The sequence below is a fragment of the Aspergillus nomiae genome (genome assembly GCF_001204775.2).
Source record: "Aspergillus nomiae NRRL 13137 chromosome Unknown contig00012, whole genome shotgun sequence".
Lineage (NCBI taxonomy): Eukaryota > Fungi > Ascomycota > Eurotiomycetes > Eurotiales > Aspergillaceae > Aspergillus > Aspergillus nomiae.
In genome coordinates, this window is record NW_015378067.1 from 114611 (window position 1) to 138443 (window position 23833).

Genomic DNA, 23833 nt, shown 5'->3' on the forward strand with positions numbered 1-23833 from the left:
CTTGGTGGTTCAAGCTATTGCGTTTCTTTGCGCACCGCGGTCCGGTAAATCGAATGGCCATGCGCGAGAGAGCTCCAGCTCTTCTTTCTCGTTGCGCGCATGCGCCCGCACAAAGTCATCTCTCGCCTTTGGGAGAATTCGTTCGAGCTCCGCGAATTGCGCGTGGCTCACTAATCCCCGCCCCTGGAAATACTGGCTACCGATCATGCGCTGCACGTCTCCCATCAGCGCCATTGCTGCCGAAGCGCCTGCGCTATCAGATTTGATCTTCCGGAGAACATCGTGCGAGAACGTAAGCGGTGCCTTTGTTCCAGTCCTCAATATCCTCGGGACACCAGCCCAATTCTCCTCTTGCTGCTTGGCTAGGAGTCCGAGGTAGGTAGCCTCGCCGTCGACAAGAAGGTTCCGTGCGAACAGAAGTAAGTCAAAGCAGTTTGTCTGCCGGAACTCAAGAGCCTTGAACAATCGAGGAATTCTTTTGTGAAGTAGGTATCTGTAAAGCGCGAGCAGAGACATGCTAGTAAACAAGGACTCCGCTTTGCGGGTTGCGATTGCTTGGTCGTGTTCATCCTGGAACAGCGCTTTGACGTCGGCGAGCTCCGGTCGGTCGAGGAGGCCTTCGAGTGGTGGGCCATTGTAGTCTAGGATATACGGCTCGATGGTGTGATGGTATAGCGGGGCGAGTTCTGTCGATTGCCAATCAATGAAGGCGCATATCTCTGATGGATCCTCTGGATTGACAAAGACATTCTCGATATGCAAGTCGTCATGCCAGATACAGGACGCTGATATGTCGTCGTCCTCGGGTAGTAAGAGATTGACCACTTTGAGGTAGCTCTCGATCGCGAAAAGCTTTGTCTCGCGCGACGGCTGGTACGTCCCCGAATAGTGAATAGCAATGGGCGATCGTGGTAATTGCTCCATACTTTTGATACAATAAGCTTCGCGCTCTCCAGTCGCTCGTTCATAAGCGTCTACGGTATCCCAGGGGCCTCGGTCAAAATCAAGCTTTGCCCTGCCATCATCGATATTCTGCCGACTCACCGAAGGCCCAACACCGAACCTCTCATCGACGGCGTGATTCCCATCTTTATCGGTGTACCGGAGGTTGGGACTTGACTGGTCGAGGTCACTTCGGTAGTACAGACTCCCATACTGCGAAAAGCAAACCTGGGACCAGAGCTTCTGGTAGGAGGCGACTTTTTCAAGAACCTTGAACTTGACCGGCGCGCCAAGTTTGTCCCACAGGCTACTCAGTGGTACGCCGCGTGCATTCTCCATGAGGATGTACTCCGCCGCAACAGGATTGTCGGTCGAAGAACTCCACGAAAGAACTTTTGGAACTGGCGTACCGAGGACGTTGCTCATCTATCTAATGTTAACCCTTCGTGAATAGCCACGGCAAAGAAGGGAAGATATGCATACGAAGTCCATCGTAGCGACTTCAGAGGCAGTGGTGAAGTGCGGAAGCCCAGCATTCGGATTCGGAACTTTGCCCACTGCTTGAAACCCGTTGTCCATTGTGAAGCGTATAGCCTTATTGTGCATTCCGTCTGCCATTTTTTCAATGCTGATGCACGTTCGCGGCCCATTACTTGCCGCCTCTGCAGCCCGAACAGCTAGGCGGGCGAGCTCATCAACGTCAAAACGGACGTGTCTCTTCGCCAATTCACTGGCTTCGTCAGTGAGGAATCGGCCGCGAGTGAATCGAAAAAGGGTTTCATCGTGTGCTGTACGCTCACATGGTGAAGGGGGTTTAATGGTCGTAAGCTGGCGGACTTGGGCGGGCCGCCTGATGGGGACGCAGAGCCAATATGCATCACACAGGTGCGCGGACCTTAAGAGTGGGTTCCATCTCAATCTGAGAATCTTTGGGCCAACCATCTAGTCTGAATAGGGACAGATTTGAGACCAAGACTCTCGAGTTGAGACTTCCACAAGATTGCTCAGCAACCTGGCGTTACTCCTTGATTCATGATTTGCCCAATGGGATCACTGCTTTTTCCTGACTCATGTCTAGAATGGCTTAACTAGCTATAATCTAACTTAGCCAGTCTCGGATGAATTAAAATATAAAATTCCTTAACTAATATAGATATAATTGAATTAAAATCAATTAATCTTTTAACGATAGTTAACTATACACTAAAATAACCTAACCTGGCCAAACACCAGTCTAATGCCCACTCTAATCTGACATTTGGATACTGATGGATGCTCGCTGGTATCGCCCAAAGGGGAATAGTTGGATCCAACGAGTGAGAGGAATAATCCAGCAGTGTTCGCCGAAAGAAAGATACATGTGTATTGTGGAGAGCTGAATGACGAGTAAATTAACGTGTCTCGGCTTTCGATCGCGAAATACACGTAAGGCTGAGCTATGTTTATGATCTAACTACAACTGAAGCCATTGGTCCGTCTCTGCAGACTCCAATACTCCAAACCCTACCAATCTCCCCAGACGAGCTAGCTGAGCCTTGAACCAGGCCTTCGGCTGAGAATCCACATACTTAAGGCCTGACACAATGGTGAGCGGCCAGACAACCAGACTAGCGTCCGCTGGTTTAATTTCTTCCTTTAGATTCAGTGTGATGGATACACCAGGAGATGCTGATGAAAGCGTGTTCTCGACTAATTTGAATCTTTGAAGCGCAAAGGGTACAATTGCCGCCAGAGCTTCAGATACAGACTGTATATCGGAAAGAAGCTTTTCCTTCAGGGATGAATTATCTGGATTATGGAGGGCGAGGATTCTTAACCGCGTACTCTTGATAAGCATTCTTGTAGCATTGTATTGACCCCAAAAAGCTGCATATGCTGGACTGGGATAGCTGTATAGTGTGGGGGCATAGAAATTTGCAGATGGCCAAGACGGCAGGTCCGCGTTTGATAGCGTATGTTCTTGAACCTGGTGCCATGCATCAGGGACATGGGAAATGCACGTCTCTAAGTCTAGATCGAGGGTGCGCGACTCTTCATCAAGCTGTTCGAGTATGGAAATTAACTCGGTTTTTTGACATGCACCCCGAGCGGTAATCTCGTTGATGAGAGTGAACAACCGATGGCGGAGGTTCAGGAGGCCTGTGATAATTCGGTCGTATTCAAGTTCAAGGCCATGCTCAGTGAAGAAAGTACCATCATGCACCCAACGTGGCAGTGCTAGATTTCGCATGAGGGCCGATCTGAGTAGACCCCGTCTAGTATGCTTAATAACATTCGTCGCGGGCCGATCGGCGCTTAACTGGTCATTCCACACCTTCAAGATTGCCCACGCTCCATCATGATGTGAGAAGCTCGGTGAGGCATGTATAAATGGGTACTTGGTCGGTGGGTGGTATACCGAGTCCTCGTAGCGACCCATAAAGAAGACCGCAAGCAGACACGAGTCAACATTCTCGGGTGTCAGATAATGTATCGCAGTTTGCGCTACCTGCAGAAGTCGATGATACGTGGCAGACGCCACTACAGTAGCGCGAGGGTAATTTTGGGTCCTCGAAAATATAGCTAGAGCCAAAGAGGATACCGCTAGGTCGAGGATTGAACACCACGGTGCTGACGGAAGCACGGCTATACATCCTCTAGTGACATCCTTGACAATATCGGGAACATTATGCGGCGCCTGCAGATAGTTATGCATAAAGTATGCAACTGCGTATGTTTTTAGATCGGCAGGCTTGTAAGACACAGTTAGATTCATTTTCATCGAGCGAGGCCCTCTAGGGCGCTTCTCCTGGCGGCTTGCATAAGCATTCTCCGTATGCCAGACTTGGTGATCCCGCATGCCATAGCATGTTCGCCGGGATTTTATGCATCGTTGACAGATTGGTTGGGCCTTATCACACTATGAGCAGCGTCAGCTGAAGCCCTGGCGGAGTGGATGGCCTCCATGCTAGCAGTACGTATTTACCTTGATTCGTCGATCTCTACATGTTTGGCATCCGCCACCGGGAAACGGCATTGTGCTGGGATGTAACTGGTCTGGACGGGGAAGATCTGGATACACAGGCGTTAACTTTGAAGACCTGTATCTCAAGTTCAATAAATGCTCGATACGCTCTGACCACACTAGTAAGTAAGTTAGAGTGTCATCTATTCTGGATTGCCCCAGCTGGATGTCAGCACTGCTCGCGGGTTTCGCCCGATACGGTTTAGCTCCGAGGGCTATCACCATCGCTTATAAACATCGATGTCAGATCTACAAGCCAAATATCACAGATAGATTTGTAACCACTCAATCAATATTACAAATGTAAACCTTCTTCCTGATTCTACCTTCCCATCCCAAAGCTATATATCACTACCCAAGCACCCCCATCATCCCAGCCCACCAACACAAATACCCTCAAACACCAGACACCAGACACCAAACACCAAACAAGCCTCCATCCCACCACATAAGCAACCTCCCACACCCAAACCAAACCAAGATGTCCACCTTCCTACCCCTAAAGCTCTACGGAGACCGCCCAGGCCCCAACCCCGTAAAAGTGCTCATCCTCCTCAACGAGCTCTCACTCCCCTACACAATTGAAACCGTCCCCTTCAGCGAAGTCAAATCCCCGCCCTACCTATCCGTCAACCCCAACGGCCGCCTCCCAACCCTCCACGACCCGAACACAGGCCTCACGATCTGGGAATCCGGCGCCATAATCGAGTACCTCGTCGACCGGTACGACACCTCGCGCCGCCTCAGCTTCGAGCCGGGGACGCACGACTTCTACCTCGCGAAGCAGTGGCTGCATTTCCAGATGTCCGGGCAGGGCCCGTACTACGGGCAGATGGTGTGGTTTAAGAAGTACCATGCGGAGCAGCTTCCCAGTGCCGTGGAGCGGTATGTCAAGGAGGTGAATCGCGTTACGGGGGTTCTGGAGGGGTGGTTGGAGAAGCAGGCTGGGAGTGAGAGTGAAGGGGATGGACCGTGGCTTGTTGGGGGAAAGTTGTCGTATGTGGATTTGGCGTTTGTGCCGTGGCAGAGGATCCCTGGTGCGGTTGTTGGTGTGGAGGATTTTGATCTGGAGAAGTTTCCGTTTGTGAAGGGGTGGTTGGGCAGGATGTTGGAGAGGGAGGCGGTTAGGGTTGCGGTGGAGGACGAGAAGAAGTGAGTTGACTTGCTTGGGGTGTGGATACAGGTAGTTCTTCTCTGTCGTGTTATGCATGTTATGAATCATCATATCTTCCTGCTTGTTAACTCGTTGGCCGGGCGGTCTACGTAGAATTCTAGTAATGTTGCTATAGGAGCATGCGAGATACACTCTTATGTATCAGCTAGTAGCCTCATTTGGCGGAGCTCAAATATGCGGGCAACCATGGCGGGGAAATCAATGCTGTCGGAAGAATTTACGGGAGTAAGATACACCATAAGGAACAGGGAATTCTAAGGATCCCAAACTTCTATATAAAGGAAGTATACAATCGTAAGGTGTGGGTGGTACTCACCCAGGTCCGCTCAATCTGGCCTGGGCGTTTTCCAGGGAGCTTCAGGTTACCTTGTATTTGAATATATGCTACAGGACACAGCAAGCATCTTGGTGACAAGGAAGGTTCCTGAAATAGAATGTCTTACAAGCACTACATCTAGGTGATATAACACCTTCCTTCATATTTCTGTACTCCAGGTAGAATCGCGACTTTGAGTCTTGTTATATCGAATATAATATGCGCACAAGCTATATATCCCATCTTAAATCAGTTTAATTCGCTCAGGGTCTCGATGGAAAGGATAATGGCCACTGTAATTTTGCTCTCCGCGGCTTATCTTTGAATAGCAATTGATCCCAATCCGTTGGAATACTCCTTCCCTCCCAGCCACTTTTCTCATAACCAAGAAGCCAGCTATACAGTCTTTCCTGAACAGTTCTCCCAGCCAAACTTTTTGGCCCTCTAGTTCTTTCGTGTCATCCTCGACATCGATAACGGCACAGCAATCACCCGCCTGGCCAGGCTTAGAATGGTATAGGAGCTCTACCTTTTTCGGATTAGACCCACTCAATATGAGTTCAGCTTCACAAATTCGCAGTCGCAGGTAAATGAAGCCTTCTTGAATTGGCCCCATGGGTCGTGAGTTGCAGGGACAGTTCCTGCGTCAAGTGCGCAAGCCTTATGCTCAGCGCCTTTGAAATACCTCCCCCGGTCTATCATGACAGCACCACCATGAATAGATGCCCACGAAAAGCTCGGAGCAACGTATTGCTGATATCGAAAGTACCTACCGAACTCGCCCGTCGACCAGGCCAGCTCGGAAATCAGATTTTTCGACCATAAGCCGGCCAGGTAATCGCCAAATATCTGCCGCGGCATTCGTTGAACCAGACTGGACAACGCTGCTAGTCGGTCCGTTGGGACTGTGAGATCGGCTGTACAGTAAATATTGACAATGCTGTCCCAAGCGTACCGATAATCGTTCCCATTTAACTCCTGCCCATGCGCTGATATATGGAAAGCATCGCCCAGAAGACTCTTAGGTTCATGCATGTTCCCTCCATCAGTAATCCCTAAAGACAGTTTTTGACACTCACAGTGCCTGCGGGTAAAGCATTCAAAGCTAACCTCCCATGGCCGAAAATGGAGGATGCGGGGCGAAAGAAGACGCTCTTGTACACACCATCCCCTTCTCATCAAGGATGGGCCGTTATCCAAATCATGAAGATCGCTTCCCCGGTACCCCCTGTATATAATAAACGCGGAAAACTGGTCTCCATTGCCATCAGGCAGGCCCACTTCGCGGACACTCTTTCTCTCGAGAAAGCAGCCATCGGTTGGCGAGCTATCTAGGCCACTATGGGCAGCAATAGTGATATATGCCCCTTCAAATATATCACCCATTTGGGATGCTTGCTGTGCCCAATCGTCAGGGTCATCTTGGATGATACAGAAGGTGTCGATCCATAGATACCGCACCCCGAGCCATCGGGTAACCTTGATTGTATCATGGAAAGTTTGAGAAAGCCCCTGCTGCGGTATAAACCGCTTTCGAGATTCATAGTTTTCCTTGAGTGTCATGGATTTCCTAGCTTCCGAGAAATGCCAGTTATGACTAAGGGCAATATATGGAGCTATCTGATTTACATCGTCCCGGAGGCACATGACTGCTTTATCATCTTCCCCGAGGTCAATCAGCCGTGTAGGCATGGCAGACGGTCTCTGGCATTTCGGGTGATTCTCAAGGCACTCCTGCACCCACGAAAGATACCAATCTCGATGTTCATCAGTGAGAACATATCTAGGAGATGACGATATTTTCGCTATCATTTTCCAAGGGTTTCGGTGGTCTTGGATCCATCAGAAATGGCACATATAAAAGAAATACATTCTGAACAGGCAAGTATCACGGGCTTACCATCAACAGCGAGTATCTGGAAATCCCCCCAATTTCGAGCACAACGTGGTCGTGCGAGTGGCGCACGTAAGGAACAATTCATCGCTTGCCCTGGAGCGGATCTCACTATAATATACATCCGGTTTTCGTCCTTCAATGCATTGGGCGTGAATTCCAGACACTGAAGATATCCTTGATATAGTAGCATACACCCATTACAGCCGTTGGATGCTTGGTTGCGGGCCTCAGTGACTTTTACCTCAATTGAAAAGCCAGCCTCACCCGCTGCATTGATTGGTATCTTCCTATGATAGCCGACATTCCATAGACGGCTGTGAGAGTCGCGCTTGGTATTTTCTTCCAGTTCTGGCTGAAAGTTATGGCAGACAGGACAGTCTTCCAACACGCTAGGATTCATGATTTGATCGTTGAGGTGGTGGAGGATATGGGTTTCTGATTTCCTCTCTTGATATTCGATGCATTGTTCGTATCGACTAGGGTGAGGGGCGCAAGGTGTGGCACTAAATGATTGGTTCAACTCCAAACGAGGCTGAATCTGAAGGGTTTAAGATGTTGGCTTGTATGCATGCTTCTGTCCAGCTTTGATGTATATTCTAACATGTCTCCAAATAATGGACCCGCTACATAGCTCAATACCGCTCTCAGTTTGACCTGGCCTGGGAACTTCTTTGTTTATTTTAATTAATCAAGAATATTGGTACGATTATCAAGATTCTCATAAAAAGATAGGACGGTACGGTGAACGAGCTCTGTGCAACTAAGTCCGTATCCTATAAACACATCAAACACCCCTTACTGAGTTATCTTCAGGATTATGCAAAATGGATGGAGATCTGGAAGGATTTTATAACGCATGAGGATATGATTGGAGGTCACCTGCAGGGTCCAGGCACCGAGGCCAGCCATGCTCGGTTATCCGCGGAGGCGGCGCGGAAGGAATCCCCGCATGATGACATTCTGGGGAATGGAATATAAATCAAGGGGAACGACAAAGATCCCTTCTGCGAGCATTTCCGTGACCGACTTCTATTACCTACACTCTCCGCTCCTCTACCCTACCCTCCTCAACCCACACAATGGCGTCCCTCCGCTTACCCCGACTAATACGCCCGTCCGGTCGTCGACTATACTCGGCTGCGGCGTCGCCATCGTCACGACTGAACCTGCCCATTGACTACAAATCCACTCCGCTCCTCCATCACACATCGTCCACGATCTCCGAAAGCCTCGAACTCCCCGGCTCGGCAACCTCGAAATCCATGAACCTCTACCAAGCCATCAATTCCGCCCTACGCACAGCACTCAGCAAGTCCGAGAAGGTGATGCTTTTCGGCGAAGATGTCGCCTTCGGAGGTGTCTTTCGCTGCTCGATGGATCTACAAACAGAATTCGGGTCGGAACGTGTATTCAACACCCCATTGACCGAGCAAGGAATCGTCGGATTTGCCATTGGCGCCGCAGCGCAGGGCATGAAGCCGGTGGCGGAGATCCAGTTCGCGGATTATGTCTTCCCAGCTTTCGATCAGATTGTCAACGAAGCCGCGAAATTCAGATACCGTGAAGGTGCCACGGGGGTCCATGCTGGTGGCATGGTGGTGCGGATGCCATGTGGTGCGGTTGGACACGGCGCTTTGTATGGCCCCACCCAATGAGTGCACTTGAATCGCTATACTGACCTTAGCCCCAACCAGATATCACTCACAGTCGCCCGAGGCGCTTTTCGCACACGTCCCGGGTGTCCAGGTTGTTGTTCCACGTTCGCCATCGCAAGCGAAGGGCCTTCTCTTGTCTTCCATTTTTGAGAGTAATAACCCCGTCATCTTCATGGAGCCGAAGTGTTTGTACCGGGCGGCGGTCGAGCATGTTCCGAACGAGTACTACACGATCCCGCTCAGTAAGGCGGAGATTCTGAAGCCAGGAAACGATGTCACGCTTATCTCCTACGGCCAGCCGCTGTATCTGTGCTCCGCAGCCATTGCTGCCGCGGAGAAGGCCCTTGGTGTCAGTGTGGAGCTGATTGATCTACGCACTATCTACCCGTGGGATCGGCAGACGGTCCTCGATAGTGTGAAGAAGACCGGCAGAGCAATTGTGGTCCACGAGAGCATGATCAACTATGGAGTCGGTGCTGAGGTGGCTGCTACTATCCAGGACCAGGCATTCTTGCGGTTGGAGGCACCCGTCAAGCGGGTTGCGGGATGGAGTACACATACAGGACTTCAATATGAGAAGTTCATCCTGCCTGACGTTGCTCGTAAGTGGTGCCATCATCGTATCCTGAATCGCTATACTAATCCTCCCCAGGGATATACGACGCCATTAAGCAGAGCATTGAGTACTAAGTTGGTCGGATCATATGTTCAAACAGTTCGGTTATATTGCATGGATGGCGATAGCTATGCATCTTCCCTTATGTATCTAGACATTGTACGATCGGAAAATAATGAACCACATAGCATTGACATAGTCTGGGCACCTTCGCTACTTATGTAGACTCCTGGGGATATTTATTAAATCATAGCTCAGGACCTTACCACAATGATCTACAGAATACTAGTATCCACATCAATCGTACACCAGACAAAAAAAGTCCGCATTAAGCTACCTACTGATCACGAACTCAATTAATTCACTGTAGACACCAAAAACAAAAGCGGAGCCCTCATAGGAAGGCGGTCGACGGCATATGCGACTCGCAACCCCCGACCGTAGAAAGGATGTTCAATCTTTCAAACTACGATATATATATCCCACCCAGAAGAGCTTCCCTAAACCTAAAATCCAACCAAGATAATAAAAATCTAACAAGAAATCCAGCACAATTTTCTCCGGCATAAAAAATCGCTTTCCATGGAGATATGGTGTAGAAATCCATGCACAGCAAAACTATACACAAACCAAGCAGGCAAATCAGAAAGTGTTGAAATGATTCTGCCGGATTGGGGATCTGGAGAAAATGCACCAGTCCTGATCAGGCAAGGTGGCCCCCGTGCTTTTTCTTACCCCGTGATTTGGGGCGTCTCCACCGCCTGACCCCAATTGGTGCGGGATTGCCAGAGACCCTTCCTTAGTAGGTAAGAATAGCCACGGTTGCCGTCGGGGTATATCTTTGTCCGTGTGGAGTTTTTGTTTGGATGCTTTCCCGTTGCTCGGCGTTGGGGACATCACTTGTCGGGATATATGTATTATGGACCGATAGTGCTTTGAAGGGCACACGTTCATGATTGAGACGACGCAGATATGGTGAGAAACACTGAGGAACCGACTTTGGTAAAATATAGAGATCATGTCTGGCTGCTTCAATGAGATGCTTGGGATATACTAATTAGGCTGGCCACTGCTGCTTATATCACGATGTTGTAGATCTAAAGCAATGGAAGAGCACAACGGATGCTAACATCAAACCCACAAATCGCACTTTCATAGATTGATCGTCACATCTCCACCTCGGCTTTGCGGCTTCAAGTGGCCCAGCATAATCTGCCGCGACCTCCAAGCCGCCCACTCATTCATTGGGCGCGTCTCCTCCTGCCCCTTCGGCCAAGGGAGGAATCTTGCCGCCCCGAATGCGTCGCATAGGATGCCGTCTGAGCAGGTCGAACCACATAGGCCACACCTTGGCGCTGTACCGATCGGCTGAGCAGTGTCAAATAAACGCTTGGAGTTGTGGACGCTTGGGCTCGCTTGGACCGGCATTGGTCCGTGGAGGATAATTTCCTGGAATGTTATCTTGATTGATAGAGTACAGATGCATGTGGTCTGTTTTGCCATCGTCGGTCTCCAATCGGCCCATGCTTTTATACCCATCATCCGATATCAGTTGATGATCTACTCCGAGTAGATTCTATGTGGACATACCCAGTGAGATCCCTCGGCGCATCGTACGCATATCGATCCAGGGTCGCTGGTCCAGAGCGAAGGGTTCCGTAGTGAGATCGAACATCCTCTCCGCATTTTGTAACAATGTCGTTCGGCCATGGGAATCTCTCAGGCCTATCGGAAAGAATCCCCATTCTCTATATGCGTCGAACAATTTCTGCCCATCGGTGGAGCTTTAAATCAGTAGACCCTGAAAAGAGGTAGACGGCAAACTAGCGACTGGAGTCTTGGTATGGAAGACCGGGGTTTGCGCGAAATACCGAGGTGTCAGCATTGTTCATGCTACGCGAGTTCGATTACCGGGAACAGGCACTAGGAGATGTGGACAACAAGGGTACATCCAAATATCTACTACAGCAAATTGTGTTTATACATGTGCGAGAAAACGAGTGATTTTAGAAGAAAAATGTAGTCCTTTGCTCAGAGGCCTATTAGCTGACAAAGAACATCGTATGCGTCAACTGGGACCAAAAGGGCTTAGTTATTAGAGTGCTCTTGTCTGGCTAACTATCATGCATGCATTAATACTTGCTTGGCTGTTCATATTCATAATTTTCTAATTAGAGAAGTATGACTTGGCTGTTATCCTCTCACACTCATTGATTATCTCCTTAGCCTAGAGCCTATCAATGGCGATCAACATCTTCATAGCCCTCGCATTCGAATCAATGGCATCACCGTAAAGAGGAACTATACTCCTAGTGTGCGTATTGGAAGGTGGCTAGTTATTGAACTAGGTATGTATCACGACCCCAGGCTTCGTTGCCAAAGAGAACTGGGAAAGTGTTGCAAGCCGTTGGTCAGCAGCATAAAAGATATTCACACATTATGAACCTAACACGCACTATTAAAACGATTCAACAGCTGAAGTCGTTACATTCCACACTGCTATATGATAATGAAGCTGCCTGTTGTCTATCGACGCAGCCACCTAAGATTAACACAATACCCAGAAATCCTACATGTCAGCATCATGAATCACCAGATTCGGCAAGGGTATTCACTTCTGAGACCGCTAGCCAGCACTAGACCAAACCAGAGGATCAGCATTGCAGCGGCTCGGATCGGACCGTATAGTAGTTAGCTTTACCCAAATGACTATAGTATCGTGCGTAATTTACCAAAGGAGTACTAGTAAAACTCCCTGGTCAGGGCACGGCCCATGCCTTGCCCTAGTATCTCATTTATCCGTATCAAGAGAAATACCTCAGAAAGGAAGGATAGACGAGGCTCAGCTTTGACGAATACACACACAAACCCACCAATGACCTCTACCTTATTACATGGTATATTAATGGTTACGTGACTGGGCACCGTCCCACTTGGCCTGGATTGTCAGGTTGGTAGTGGCATCTGACTATATTAGTTAACCCTAACTTTTGAAGTATTAGAGTATTCCAGGCTAAATTGGCATTGCTCAACCCTAACTACCTGGTATTGATTAGGGATGCTAGTATCAGGGAAAGTATTATCGCTTTTGTAAGGATATGGAGGTATATTTGTCTATAGTACCCATGAATCACGGCAGGAATGTCAGCCGGAAGGTGAACACGCTTATTGGGAGAAATCAGGAATATTACTTCTGTGAATCACATCTAAGAATCCTTTGTGCCATTCTGATAAACTGAACTGGCTCAGAAGGATAATGGTAGAATCATTGGCCCACAACTTCCATGCTTAGATCTTTACCTTGGGAAAGTGACCATTATTTTTATGTGTAAACTGCAAAGTGTGCCATTCAAACTGTTCGTGAAATTGTGAATTCATTTGCAAGCCAAATAGCCTTCGTAACTATTCCTAATATCGAATTGTTACACACTTCGCGCTCTATCATCAACGCCAGAACAAATTTAAGCAAATCAATCCCCGCAAATATAACACTACAATGTTGCTTCCACCTCGTCCACAACCAAGACCTTTATACTCGGGTTCATTGGGTTAGCGCACAGTTGCAACGCCCCCTCAGCCTGCTCTAATGGGAATGTATGGGTAACAAGTTTCTTGAGATCGAGAATTCCGCCACTCATGCACTGGATAGCTGGGGCCCAAGTGTCGCGGTAGCGGTTGATGAAGCGCAAGTCAATCTATAGCGAGAACGTTAATAGAAAGTCAATAAAATATGGATAAGTAACATACCTCAGCCAGCGAGATATGCATAAACGGCAAGTTGTTCATCACAGCTTTACCCACGCCAATAACCACGACCGTACCACCTCGTCGGGCTGTAAACGCAGCAGTGCATACACTGCTTTCCACACCTGTGCATTCGAGAACTGTCTCCGGGGCAAAGTATTCTTCGGAACCGAACAGCGCTCGGATTGCCTTGGCATTACCTTGGGCATCTAGATCGCGGTTCACCTGGTATGTGATGCAGCTCGGGACGAACTCCTTGGCGAACGCCAACCGACTAGGCTCCAAGTCTGTAACAACGATAGGATGAGCACCTGACGCCCGTGCCGCAGCCAATGCGATGAGTCCAATGGGACCGGCACCGCAGACGACGGCCCCACGACCAAGCTGCAGACCAGCGACTGACATTCCACGCATAACAACCGAGAGGGGCTCGAGGAGGGCACCTTCGGCGTAAGTGAGGTTATCAGGTAGCCTACATTTTCGGTTAGACACGAATAGTGTATGATAACGGCTAAGACTTACTTGTGGACCCATTTTGCTGGGTGCGTCTTGTATCGTTGAATTGTCCCGGCGTAAGGGTATACACCTGCGAACTGGACATCTTCGCACAGGTTATACCGGCCATCAAGGCAGAGGAAACAATCTCCGCAAGGTACGCCTGGCTCCACAGCCACTCTGTCGCCTATTCTTCCGCATCAACACTGTTCAGTCGAAGGGGTCAAATGAGATGAAACCAACCAGGACGGAGGTGAGTGACTCCTTCGCCGCATTTCAAGACAACGCCTGCAGCTTCATGTCCAATAATGCAATCGCCCTTGAAGATCAATTCTCCAATGCAGCCAGTTTTCCAAAAGTGAAGATCAGAACTTTTGTTCAAGTGTTAGTAAAGCTGGCGCATGGAATCGATACGATATCCTTACCCGCAGATTCCAGATGCCTTGATTTGGAGCAGAACTTCGCCGTGCTTTGGGGCATACACCGGTGCATCAATGGCTTTGAGCTTGTGATCGGCTGTAACTTGGAGAGAAGGGTTTGGGAAAGGTGTGATAAGGGTCTCTGTAGAATGTTTGGCCAGGGTTGCGGCTGTGGGGGGATTGAGACTGGGATCGAGGAGAGAAGGCGCCATGGTGAACCAAAATTAGTAGTATCAGATTATTCCTTGATCAGGATATGAAAAGCGAAAGACAGAGGAAAACATTGTGGGGGGAAATTCGTGGATATTATATTGAGGGACTCTGGATTGCAGGGCGATGCTTAGTGATATGGGGTGTTGTGGGGTATTCTTGCATGAATGTGAGCAGGGCAACTGCAACCACTGGAATCACGGGACCCGCTCCCAATGTGGATCGTCTTATCGATAAAGCAGGAATGTGGGGCGCTTCATGCATTGCCTCTTTCGGCCAGAAGTGCCTCGACTTGCCAGATCGGGCAAAAGGGCTCACCCTACCGTATCTGACATGCTCATCAAAGTCCCCGTCGCGCTTCGAGTTATAAATATAAGTCTGATCGGCTCCTGATCATGAGCTGTGAAAGACACAGTCATACTATACTTTTTAGCGAACACATACATACAACATGGCTGTCGGTCTGGCTACCGTTAACGGTAGCGGCAAATCTGCCCTGCCGCTGGTCCAGCAAATGTCCAAAGACCACGATATTGTGTTAAAGACATTCCGTATGCTCATTTCGGACTTGTGCCAGCAATTCGGAGGAGGTCATCCAGGGTATGTTAACCAGCAGACTGTTGTCACTGAGAATACTGACATCAAACCTCCAGTGGCGCCATTGGTATGGCCGCTATCGGTGTCGCGCTCTGGCGATATGTGATGCGCTATGCTCCACACACCCCCGACTTCTTCAATCGCGATCGTTTCGTTCTGTCTAATGGCCACACCTGCCTGTTCCAATACTCCTTCCTGCACTTGACCGGATACAAGGCTATGACCTTTGACCAACTCAAATCCTACCACTCGGATCGCATCGACGCACTTTGCCCTGGCCACCCTGAGATTGAGCATGAGGGTATTGAAGTCACCACAGGACCCCTCGGTCAGGGTGTTGCCAATGCTGTCGGATTGGCGATGGCGACCAAGAACTTGGCTGCGAAGTTCAACCAGCCAGGATACGATGTTGTTAACAACCACACCTGGTGTATGATTGGAGATGCCTGTCTGCAGGAGGGTGTTGGATTGGAAGCCATTTCCTATGCTGGTCATCTGAAGCTCAACAACCTGACGATCATCTACGATAACAACCAAATCACCTGTGATGGATCGGTCGATCTGACCAACACGGAAGACATTAACGGCAAGATGCGCGCCTCCGGGTGGGAAGTGATCGACGTCGAAGACGGTTGCTACGATGTTGAGGGCCTCGTGCGGGCGCTGGAACAGGCTCGCGCCTCCACAGAGAAGCCAACTTTCATCAACGTCCGCACTGTCATTGGCCTCGGTAGCAATGTTGCCGGCCAGGCCGCAGCCCATGGTGCTGCATTCGGAGCTCCCAATGTGGCGCAGATGAAGCAGGACAACGGCTTCAACCCAGAGGAGCACTTTGTTATTGGAGAAACGGTACGGAAGTTTTTCGAAGATCTTCCTGCCCGTGGTGAATCTCTCGTCCGGGAATGGAACGACCTTGTGAAGCAGTATACTGCTCAGTACCCTGAGCTCGGTGCAGAGTTCCAGCGCCGTATGAGCGGAGAGCTGCCATCTAACTGGAAGGACCTGATCCCCGCCAGTTTCCCAGAAAAGCCTACCGCTTCACGAGCCTCGTCGGGCTTGGTCTTCAACCCCATTGCTAAGGAGATCGAGAACTTCATGGTCGGTACTGCTGACCTCTCGCCATCCGTCAACATGATCTGGCCTGGCAAGGTAGACTTCCAGCATGTAAGTTACCCCAACCCTAATCATTGAGTCGAACAACTCTGACTTTTATAGCCTGATCTGCGCACCACTTGCGGCATCAACGGCAACTACGGCGGTCGTTACATCCACTATGGTGTGCGTGAACACGCCATGTGCGCCATCTCTAACGGCCTGGCCGCCTATGCCCCCAACACCTTCATCCCCATCACCTCGTCCTTCTTCATGTTCTACCTCTATGCTGCTCCCGCCGTGCGCATGGGCGCATTGCAGCACCTCCAGATCATCCACGCCGCCACACACGACTCCATTGGTATGGGTGAAGACGGCCCTACTCATCAGCCCATCGAATTGGCCGCATTATACCGTGCCATGCCGAACCTTCTCTACATCCGTCCTGGTGATAGCGAAGAAACCGCCGGTGCCTGGATCGCCGCCATCGAAGCCAAGAAGACACCCACCATTATCTCTACCTCCCGTCACACTCTGCCCCAACTGAAGCAAACCCGTCGCGACGGCGTCGCACGCGGTGCATACGTCCTTGAGGAGGCTGAGAACGCAGCTGTTACCCTCATCGGTGTGGGCGCTGAGTTGTCCTTTGCTCTGGAGGTCGCTGAGAAGCTCAAGGAAAAGGGCATCGTTGCGCGGGTAATCAGTTTCCCCTGCCAACGTTTGTTCGAACAGCAATCCCTCGAATACAAGCGCTCTGTTCTGCAGAGGCACCGTGGTATTCCTGCTGTCGTTATCGAGCCTTATGCGCCTAACGGCTGGGAGCGGTATGCGGACGCTGGCGTTTGCATTAAGCGCTTCGGTCACAGTTTGCCAGGCAAGGTGGCGTACAAGTACTTCGGTTATGACATTGATGCCTTGACCGAGAAGGTTCACGGCTATCTGGGACAGGTTGAGAAGGATGAGCTTCTGAAGCGGGAGTTTGTTGAACTGTGATGACTTAGTTATGATGTATATACAAGGCGTTCCAAAATGAATATAGATTAATTGTTTCGTTTCACATGGTTTTATGAGTCAAGCATGGCCAGGGATATTGTGTAGCAAAGTCTTCAAATCCGTGCTTTGTCGAATTTGTATTGCTGCAACTCCAGACCTCTTTTCTACAAGAGAGAGGAGGAGGAGGAAGGTTCCCCAGTAGTGAAACCTGGGTTTATGTTTATGGCATAGCGTCCACATGACCTGAATCATACGAGAGACTTGCAGCCCCTTTTCTGCTGGGCTATAGTGATCCAACCTTTATGCTAAGTGCGGTTTCTTTGAGGCCTACGATGTAGTACAAGGCTGAGCAAGCCATTCCTCCTAGCCTGTCAACACATGAGACCTATTGATCAGGGATACATCACACCTATTATCACACATGGATCGATATCGGCCAGGCAGCACCTCGTGCCCAACCATCCATGTATGTTTGCTGATTTTCCAGGAGGTATGGATGTATGTATCACGATTTCCGATTCGGGATACAGCTATATGAGTCGACAAAGGTTCCAGCCCCAGGGCCCTGTATTGCGGGCCACTTGAGTAACCATCATGGAGCGACTCGGAGAGATTTGAGTTGCTACACAGGTCCAGACTACGAGTATAATCCCAGCAATGCCTGCCTCAAATGTAACCCAGTACTAACGCCCATTAGAACTTCACCAAGTAGTACAATTAGAACACTATGCAGAGACATCAGGGATTGCTATGCGAGACAAACGAGAGTAAATGACACACATCAATGAGGAGGAATCATACGATTTATAGAGATTAACCTCTGCGATCCAGGCAATGTAGCTAGGCAGCGGGAACCAGCCTATAGTAGCAATGGCCTTTGGGTGCCTACGAGTTGGCAAGACCTCAACTCTATCAGAGATACCTTAGGTAGTTTCACGATGAAAGCCCAGTAACATGCTTCTTGTTAGTAGAATCAGCTTATCAAGGGATTATTTAAGAAACTACACCTGGGCAATCCATCCAGGGCACTAGAACCTTGCGCATTCCTATACCTGGACTTTATTTTGCAATCCAGCCGGAAACACCCTCTTTCTTATCCGCATAATCGCAGACCGTACCCCAATGAGGAATTAGCCAATAATTCAAATGAAACCCTGATTTGCCTCCTGGCCGCTTGACGCGATGTACGGAATGCTTGATATCATTAACAAGACTTCTCAAGACATGGCCTGCCAAGAGCACGAATTCGCCCGGCTGGCAGTTCGTCGGCGTAAAGTTTGGACTTTCAGGGCTTGTATGAGCTGTATAGTGGCCGGATATCTTGTCTCGGTGTCATCATGTAAAAGCTCAGTGTAGCTAATTGACGGAATCAGGCTCCAATTTTGGCACGATATTCATTAATTTGTATGCAACCAGGAATACTTCGACCTTATAATATACTAGATGTCTCACCAAGCCACAATGCTGTACATAACAGCTCAAAAGTGCTGCATTGCCACGCCTTTTTGTCGGTTTAGCCAGCGGGAACCAATACGTCTCCATGCAATCCTTCCGCTTTTTCTGATATATCATTAACTACATTCATGTAGGGCAGTGATCTGGCCACAGTCTGACTTTCCAAGCTGTACTCCAGAGCATTCTCAAACAATTGCTCGCAGAAGAAAATGGGCTTGTGCAGCGCAGCGGCTCAGTTCCTGAGATAAGGGAAGACCACCATACATCTAACTGCTCTCTCCAGAATCTTTCTTTCGCAACCGCTCCTCCAGCTGCTCCTTCGGTGACTTCAGCTTCACCTCAGGAAACCTCGCATCCTTGGTCCACGGCAGAAAGTCCGACGACTCGACCAACCATCTCAACACCTCCGCCTCCAACATCCTAGCCACAGGCACATACTTCGGCACCGCAGCCAAATTATGCATTTCCTCCGGATCATGCTGCCGATGATACAGCTCGGCAGGCTCATACAACCGATAAACAAACGTCCACTCTACCGAACGAATACTAACCGCCTTGCCAACGAGCGTCGTATCCTCGTGCTGCAACGCAGCCTTGATATCATACGGATACGGCGCCTGTTCCAGCAACGGCTCCTCAGCAGTCAAGAACCCGCCCTCACTAAACGCATACTGCTTGTGTGCCAGAGTCGGATCCCGCAGCACAGGCACTAACGACCGCCCGTTATGCGGGAACTGCTCGGGGATACCACAAAACTCCAGCACAGTGGGCACGAGATCCACCATCTCGGCCATCCCAGTGTAAACCTGGCCCTGGGGCAGTCCTCCACCGGCGATGATTAATGGCTCATGCACAAGCGAGTCCGATAGACCTGACGGCCACTTCTCAATCAACCCATGGTCCCCGAGATACTCACCATGATCGGTGAAAAACATCGTAATCGTATCCTCCCACAGCCCTAACTCATCCAACCTCCCCACCACCCGTCCAAACTGATCGTCCAGTCTCGATATCATCCCGTAATACGTCGCCTTCAGCTCCCGCCACATCGCCCCCGTCGCCCGCCCAGTCCCGTACCGCTCCCGAATCACCCGCATATACCGCGGCTCATACCCGGTCTTCTCCCCTGGGGCAGCCCCAGGCTCCGGGATGACGTCCCGGTCATAGAGCGAGAAATACGGTTCCTCGACCTGGAACGGACAATGCGGGAAAATCAGCGGCATGAAGAGCACCCAGGGCTTATCCTGCGGCGGACACTCGAGCCACCGCAGTGCAGACCGCACAACGGCATCATCATAATCGCTCGCCTCGGCTGCGTTCCTCAGCCCCTTGTAGAACAGTCGGCCCCAGATACTCTCATCCTTGGGGGTGTTGGACCGATCGCCCGTGAACCGGGGCACGAATTCGGGAGTCTCGAGGAACCCGTATTCGTCTACGGAGAGCTCGGTCACGGTGGGCGCGAAGGTGTCTCCGCGGGGCGCCAGACAAGCAACGTGGTAGCCGTTTTCCTTTAGGCTGCGGAAGAGGTTCGGCTCCCAGGGTTTGATGAGGTTTTCGAGGCTGCGGTGGCCGCTGACGTGCGGGTAGGTTCCGGTGAACATGCTGCACCGGGATTGAGAGCAGACGGAGGCTTGCGTGAAGCAGTTTGTGAATAGTGTGCCTCGGGCTGCGAAGGAGGCGATGTTGGGGGGTTTTGAGGAAGGTGGTTTGGGGGTTCGAGGTGCAGGAAAGGCTGTCGTAGCGGAGTTGGTCGGGCATGAAGATTACAAGGTTGGGCTTTTTGGAGGGCATTTTGGTTGTTGCTGTTGTTGTTACTGTCATTTCTGTGGTGTAGCTTACTGTGATTATTTATCTGTCTACCTAATGTATGCGGCGGGTGGCTTTCTTGAGCATATATGTAGACAGGGTTGCTGGAAGCATGCATAGGATATCGGCTGTCGGTGCCGACTGTCGGTTGTCGGGGTGGAGACAAGTACAGCGTCAAACATGCACCAGATGACACCATCCACAGTATATTAAAGCTAGTGGGGCAGTCAATCAGCATTAAGCTCGCATCTTCCTGCATGAAAGAGATTAAAGTAAAGTGGACGGAGTTTGGCGGAGCGCAGGGCCGCTGTCCCGGTTGACGAGATACTCGAAGTCCAGGCGGTTGGTAGTTTGGAGATTGACATTGGCAAAAAAAGAAAAGGATATTAAAAAAGTCTTGAGAAGATATACGGAAGCCCATCGTCAGAAATTATATAATGTCTCTTTGCAATGTAGTATCTATATAGAAGCATCGGATATTTATACAGATCTGAGCAAGCCAAGTTTTACAAGTCTCGCGGAGCGCTGAAACAATTTGGCATCATTACTCATAACTCTGAAATATAGTAATAAACTGCGAATGTAATGCACATATGATCATGAAGCATGGCTTTCCTTAAAGGACTGATAATGGCAATTACTATGAAATATTGAGCTTGCACGATATCAGAATGCCGAATATCAACCAAAGTATCCCATACCATCCCATTGCATCTGCCGAATCAAATCAAACCCTATACCGGGCTCATCCCATGCTCCCTCAAATGCATTGCCACCCTGTAGCCACATTTGGCTTGCCACAGTTGAGCCTGGTGTCATATGCTCTACAGTGTCGAAACTGGGCAACGGGGATGGCAGCTCCAACGTGCTTAGTGGTCCGCCGTATTCATGGTTATGCTTCTCATAAGCAGAGGGGTTGTCACTAGCATGAACCTCCTGAAGTGCTAGTTCGTCGCTGTCATCAACGAATTCCGATCTAGCAATCAAGCTATGGATTGATAGGATTTGGCGAGGACCCTGCTGTTGGATGTGTCTAGGGCGGTTCTCTGGATGGGCGTTCTGGTCCTGGGTTTCATCGATCAGACTTTTCAGGTCATGTTCCTAAATCGGTCAGTTACTCATGTTGCCTGCCTGTCAGCAACTGACTTACAATTGTCTCAACTGAGGGAGAAGTCCGAGCTACAGTCTGTATAATTTGCAAACATGAGTGTTGATACTGCTTGACCCTCTCGCGCGATACCGATATCTTATGCCCATATGTCCTCTGCCCATGGACGAGGAGACGTATGCACTGGTATGCACAAACAGCCATGTCCAGTGGAAGGATTGGGAACTCCAACCTGAGATCCATGAGCGAGGTAAGAATCCCTGCGATCTGTGCTGCATGGTGTGTGCACTGTTCCCGACACCTGAGAACAAAGGCATTATCAAACTCATTCAATGTGGCTGCAGGGATAGATTCGATTAGCCCACTAGTAATACAGCGATACAGATCACAGTAGCACTGGTGCCACAGGACATGTAGAACAATAAACCGAGGCAGCCAGGGCGAATGAGCACGAAGTCTAAGATTTCTCTCTGAATAGGCACTGGATGGGGGCAATCGGAGATAGAAATTCTCTAACTCGGTTTCCAGTTCTCGTATCCCATACATTATCTCAATGGCACTGCAATTCCCCGCGCAAATCGCTTTGCATGACTGAACATCTTAGCATATCCTATAAGCTCACATAGTAATATTTACCACCGAAACGTACCGTAAAATCTTGTCTCTTAGATAGGACACGCAGACATCTGCTGCTAGTAACCCAGGAAGCTTAGTTTGTGACTTGAGCTGTACTTCCGTCTCTGGGCAAACATCCAATTCCCAAGTCTCTTCGGGGCACGGAAGGCCAACATAAATAGCATCTACTGGACAGGTGGTGAATTCTAGTAGGCCCGCAGCCCAGGTTTGGTCAAGCATATAGATGGCCCACATAAGACGGCGACGAGCCTCCCGAGCCAGAAAGCAAACTCTCTGGTCGTCGTAATTCAATCGTAGACTAAAGGCGAACCGAGAAAGTAGCGACACAAGTGGAAATGCAGAGGAATACTCCCCAAGGCACATCTTACACCTTACTATCAAAAGTAAAGCCTGAGTTCGGATGATGGATGGTTGTGATAGGTTATTGATGATGAGCTGTTCTGCCTTTTTCAGGCATTGAGCGGCGTACTCACGCTTTGCGGAGTCTACCTCTGTTAAACAAGTCGAAATAGCAATGATAGCGAGAAGAAGGCACTGGTCAGTCTGTCCTCGGTGAAACCGGTCATACAGTGAGGCGCGGTGCAGGAAGGCATATCCCGGAATGGGATAGATGCGCATAAAGAAAGTGTCCAGAGCTACTTGAATCTGTACATTGTCCGGATTCCTGAAGGCATCCGTACTGAATCCGTCAGCGACATTAGATGAAAAGAGGAAGCATATAAGATCTACACACGGAATGGTTGTCGGAGGTTCAGCATTTGTTTGCGCCTCTTGTTCCGAGGATCGCTGTGGTGCGTCCTTCGGACCGTTTCTCTCATCTGTGTTCCCAGTCTTCAGTGGACTAGAGCTATACACGCAACCCCTTCCTCGTTTTTGACAACGGAGACATGCAGGGAGATGTCCACTACAACGGACTTTCAAAGAATGGCAACGAAAACATGCTTGTCGAGCTCGAAGGCGCTCCGGCCTTTCTAGTGTAAGCGATGATGAGTCCAGGTTTTGGAAAGAGCAGGCAAACTGAAGGCGATCACAGTTGCCACAGATGCTTCGGCGTCCATCGCAGCGGACCTATATCAAAATGAGCTTTAGTGTACACGGACATTCAGTTATCTGAGCACCTTTCTTAGTCTACACTGCTGGCAGGTCTTGAGTCTCTGATTCGGTGCGGCTGTCGTGGATGTAGCCATGTGGTACCAATTCTAGAGGGGACAGTTTGTAACTCAATGATGGATGGTAGAGGAACATTCCGCTATTTAGAGCCGGTTGCAGAGATGTATTAGCAGTCTATACATAGTTTAATTGGTCCAGCACTAGTTGTGATTGCGGGGGTGGGCCACTAAATTGCGTGATCTGCTGCTGATCCACAATGCGAAGAGACGAGGGTATACAGGAGAATCTTCTACTCGAGTTCCAAATCCACCCACCAATGGCGGAAAGGCTATTTAGCTAGATATGAAACCAGTTCAAACCTCGCTCGTATTGCACGAATATCTGGAAGAGAGACAATATATGTCAGTACACATGACACTGAGCATTGAAGAGAGACCCCAGATACCACCGTCAGAAAGAGTTCGGGGCAACTTTTCGTCGAAGTTCTTCTGAACTAGCCCCAACTTTCTTATTTAGGGTTATCAATCCCCGCAACGTCGGCCCCGACAGCCGACATCCCTTAGC

General features: G+C 49.7%; 8 protein-coding genes across 8 annotated transcripts; 3 read left to right on the forward strand and 5 right to left on the reverse strand.

Annotated features, from left to right (window-relative positions):
• Window positions 1-9: 9 nt before the first annotated feature.
• On the reverse strand, window positions 10-3958 carry ANOM_001525 (uncharacterized protein; the record flags this gene model as incomplete). Its single annotated transcript, XM_015546782.1, has 4 exons — window positions 10-1368; window positions 1426-1672; window positions 2511-3841; window positions 3908-3958. The coding sequence occupies 4 exons, from the start codon at window positions 3956-3958 to the stop codon at window positions 10-12; spliced, it is 2988 nt and encodes a 995-aa protein (XP_015411461.1).
• Window positions 3959-4427: 469 nt separating this feature from the next.
• Window positions 4428-5102, forward strand: tpcF (glutathione S-transferase tpcF; the record flags this gene model as incomplete). The annotated part of the gene is made up of 1 exon (XM_015546783.1): window positions 4428-5102. One exon carries the CDS (start codon window positions 4428-4430, stop codon window positions 5100-5102), a length of 675 nt encoding a protein of 224 aa, XP_015411460.1.
• An 883-nt stretch (window positions 5103-5985) lies between these two features.
• On the reverse strand, window positions 5986-7871 carry ANOM_001527 (HET domain-containing protein; the record flags this gene model as incomplete). The annotated part of the gene is made up of 2 exons (XM_015546784.1): window positions 5986-7193; window positions 7337-7871. Coding segments are annotated over 2 exons (1731 nt in total), but the record flags the coding sequence as incomplete, so codon positions are not given.
• Window positions 7872-8412: 541 nt separating this feature from the next.
• On the forward strand, window positions 8413-9741 carry ANOM_001528 (2-oxoisovalerate dehydrogenase subunit beta; the record flags this gene model as incomplete). Its single annotated transcript, XM_015546785.1, has 3 exons — window positions 8413-8969; window positions 9028-9590; window positions 9641-9741. 3 exons carry the CDS (start codon window positions 8413-8415, stop codon window positions 9676-9678), a joined length of 1158 nt encoding a protein of 385 aa, XP_015411454.1. The 3' UTR covers window positions 9679-9741.
• A 3354-nt stretch (window positions 9742-13095) lies between these two features.
• Window positions 13096-14474, reverse strand: ANOM_001529 (putative alcohol dehydrogenase; the record flags this gene model as incomplete). Its single annotated transcript, XM_015546786.1, has 5 exons — window positions 13096-13299; window positions 13352-13820; window positions 13871-14030; window positions 14087-14214; window positions 14269-14474. 5 exons carry the CDS (start codon window positions 14472-14474, stop codon window positions 13096-13098), a joined length of 1167 nt encoding a protein of 388 aa, XP_015411453.1.
• A 449-nt stretch (window positions 14475-14923) lies between these two features.
• ANOM_001530 (transketolase family protein) lies at window positions 14924-17154 on the forward strand (the record flags this gene model as incomplete). Its single annotated transcript, XM_015546787.1, has 3 exons — window positions 14924-15072; window positions 15126-16233; window positions 16285-17154. The coding sequence occupies 3 exons, from the start codon at window positions 14924-14926 to the stop codon at window positions 17152-17154; spliced, it is 2127 nt and encodes a 708-aa protein (XP_015411486.1).
• A 1721-nt stretch (window positions 17155-18875) lies between these two features.
• Window positions 18876-20210, reverse strand: ANOM_001531 (putative arylsulfatase; the record flags this gene model as incomplete). The annotated part of the gene is made up of 1 exon (XM_015546788.1): window positions 18876-20210. One exon carries the CDS (start codon window positions 20208-20210, stop codon window positions 18876-18878), a length of 1335 nt encoding a protein of 444 aa, XP_015411487.1.
• An 886-nt stretch (window positions 20211-21096) lies between these two features.
• Window positions 21097-23099, reverse strand: ANOM_001532 (fungal specific transcription factor domain-containing protein; the record flags this gene model as incomplete). The annotated part of the gene is made up of 5 exons (XM_015546789.1): window positions 21097-21516; window positions 21566-21824; window positions 22173-22838; window positions 22893-22977; window positions 23075-23099. 5 exons carry the CDS (start codon window positions 23097-23099, stop codon window positions 21097-21099), a joined length of 1455 nt encoding a protein of 484 aa, XP_015411488.1.
• Between the last annotated feature and the right edge of the window lie 734 nt (window positions 23100-23833).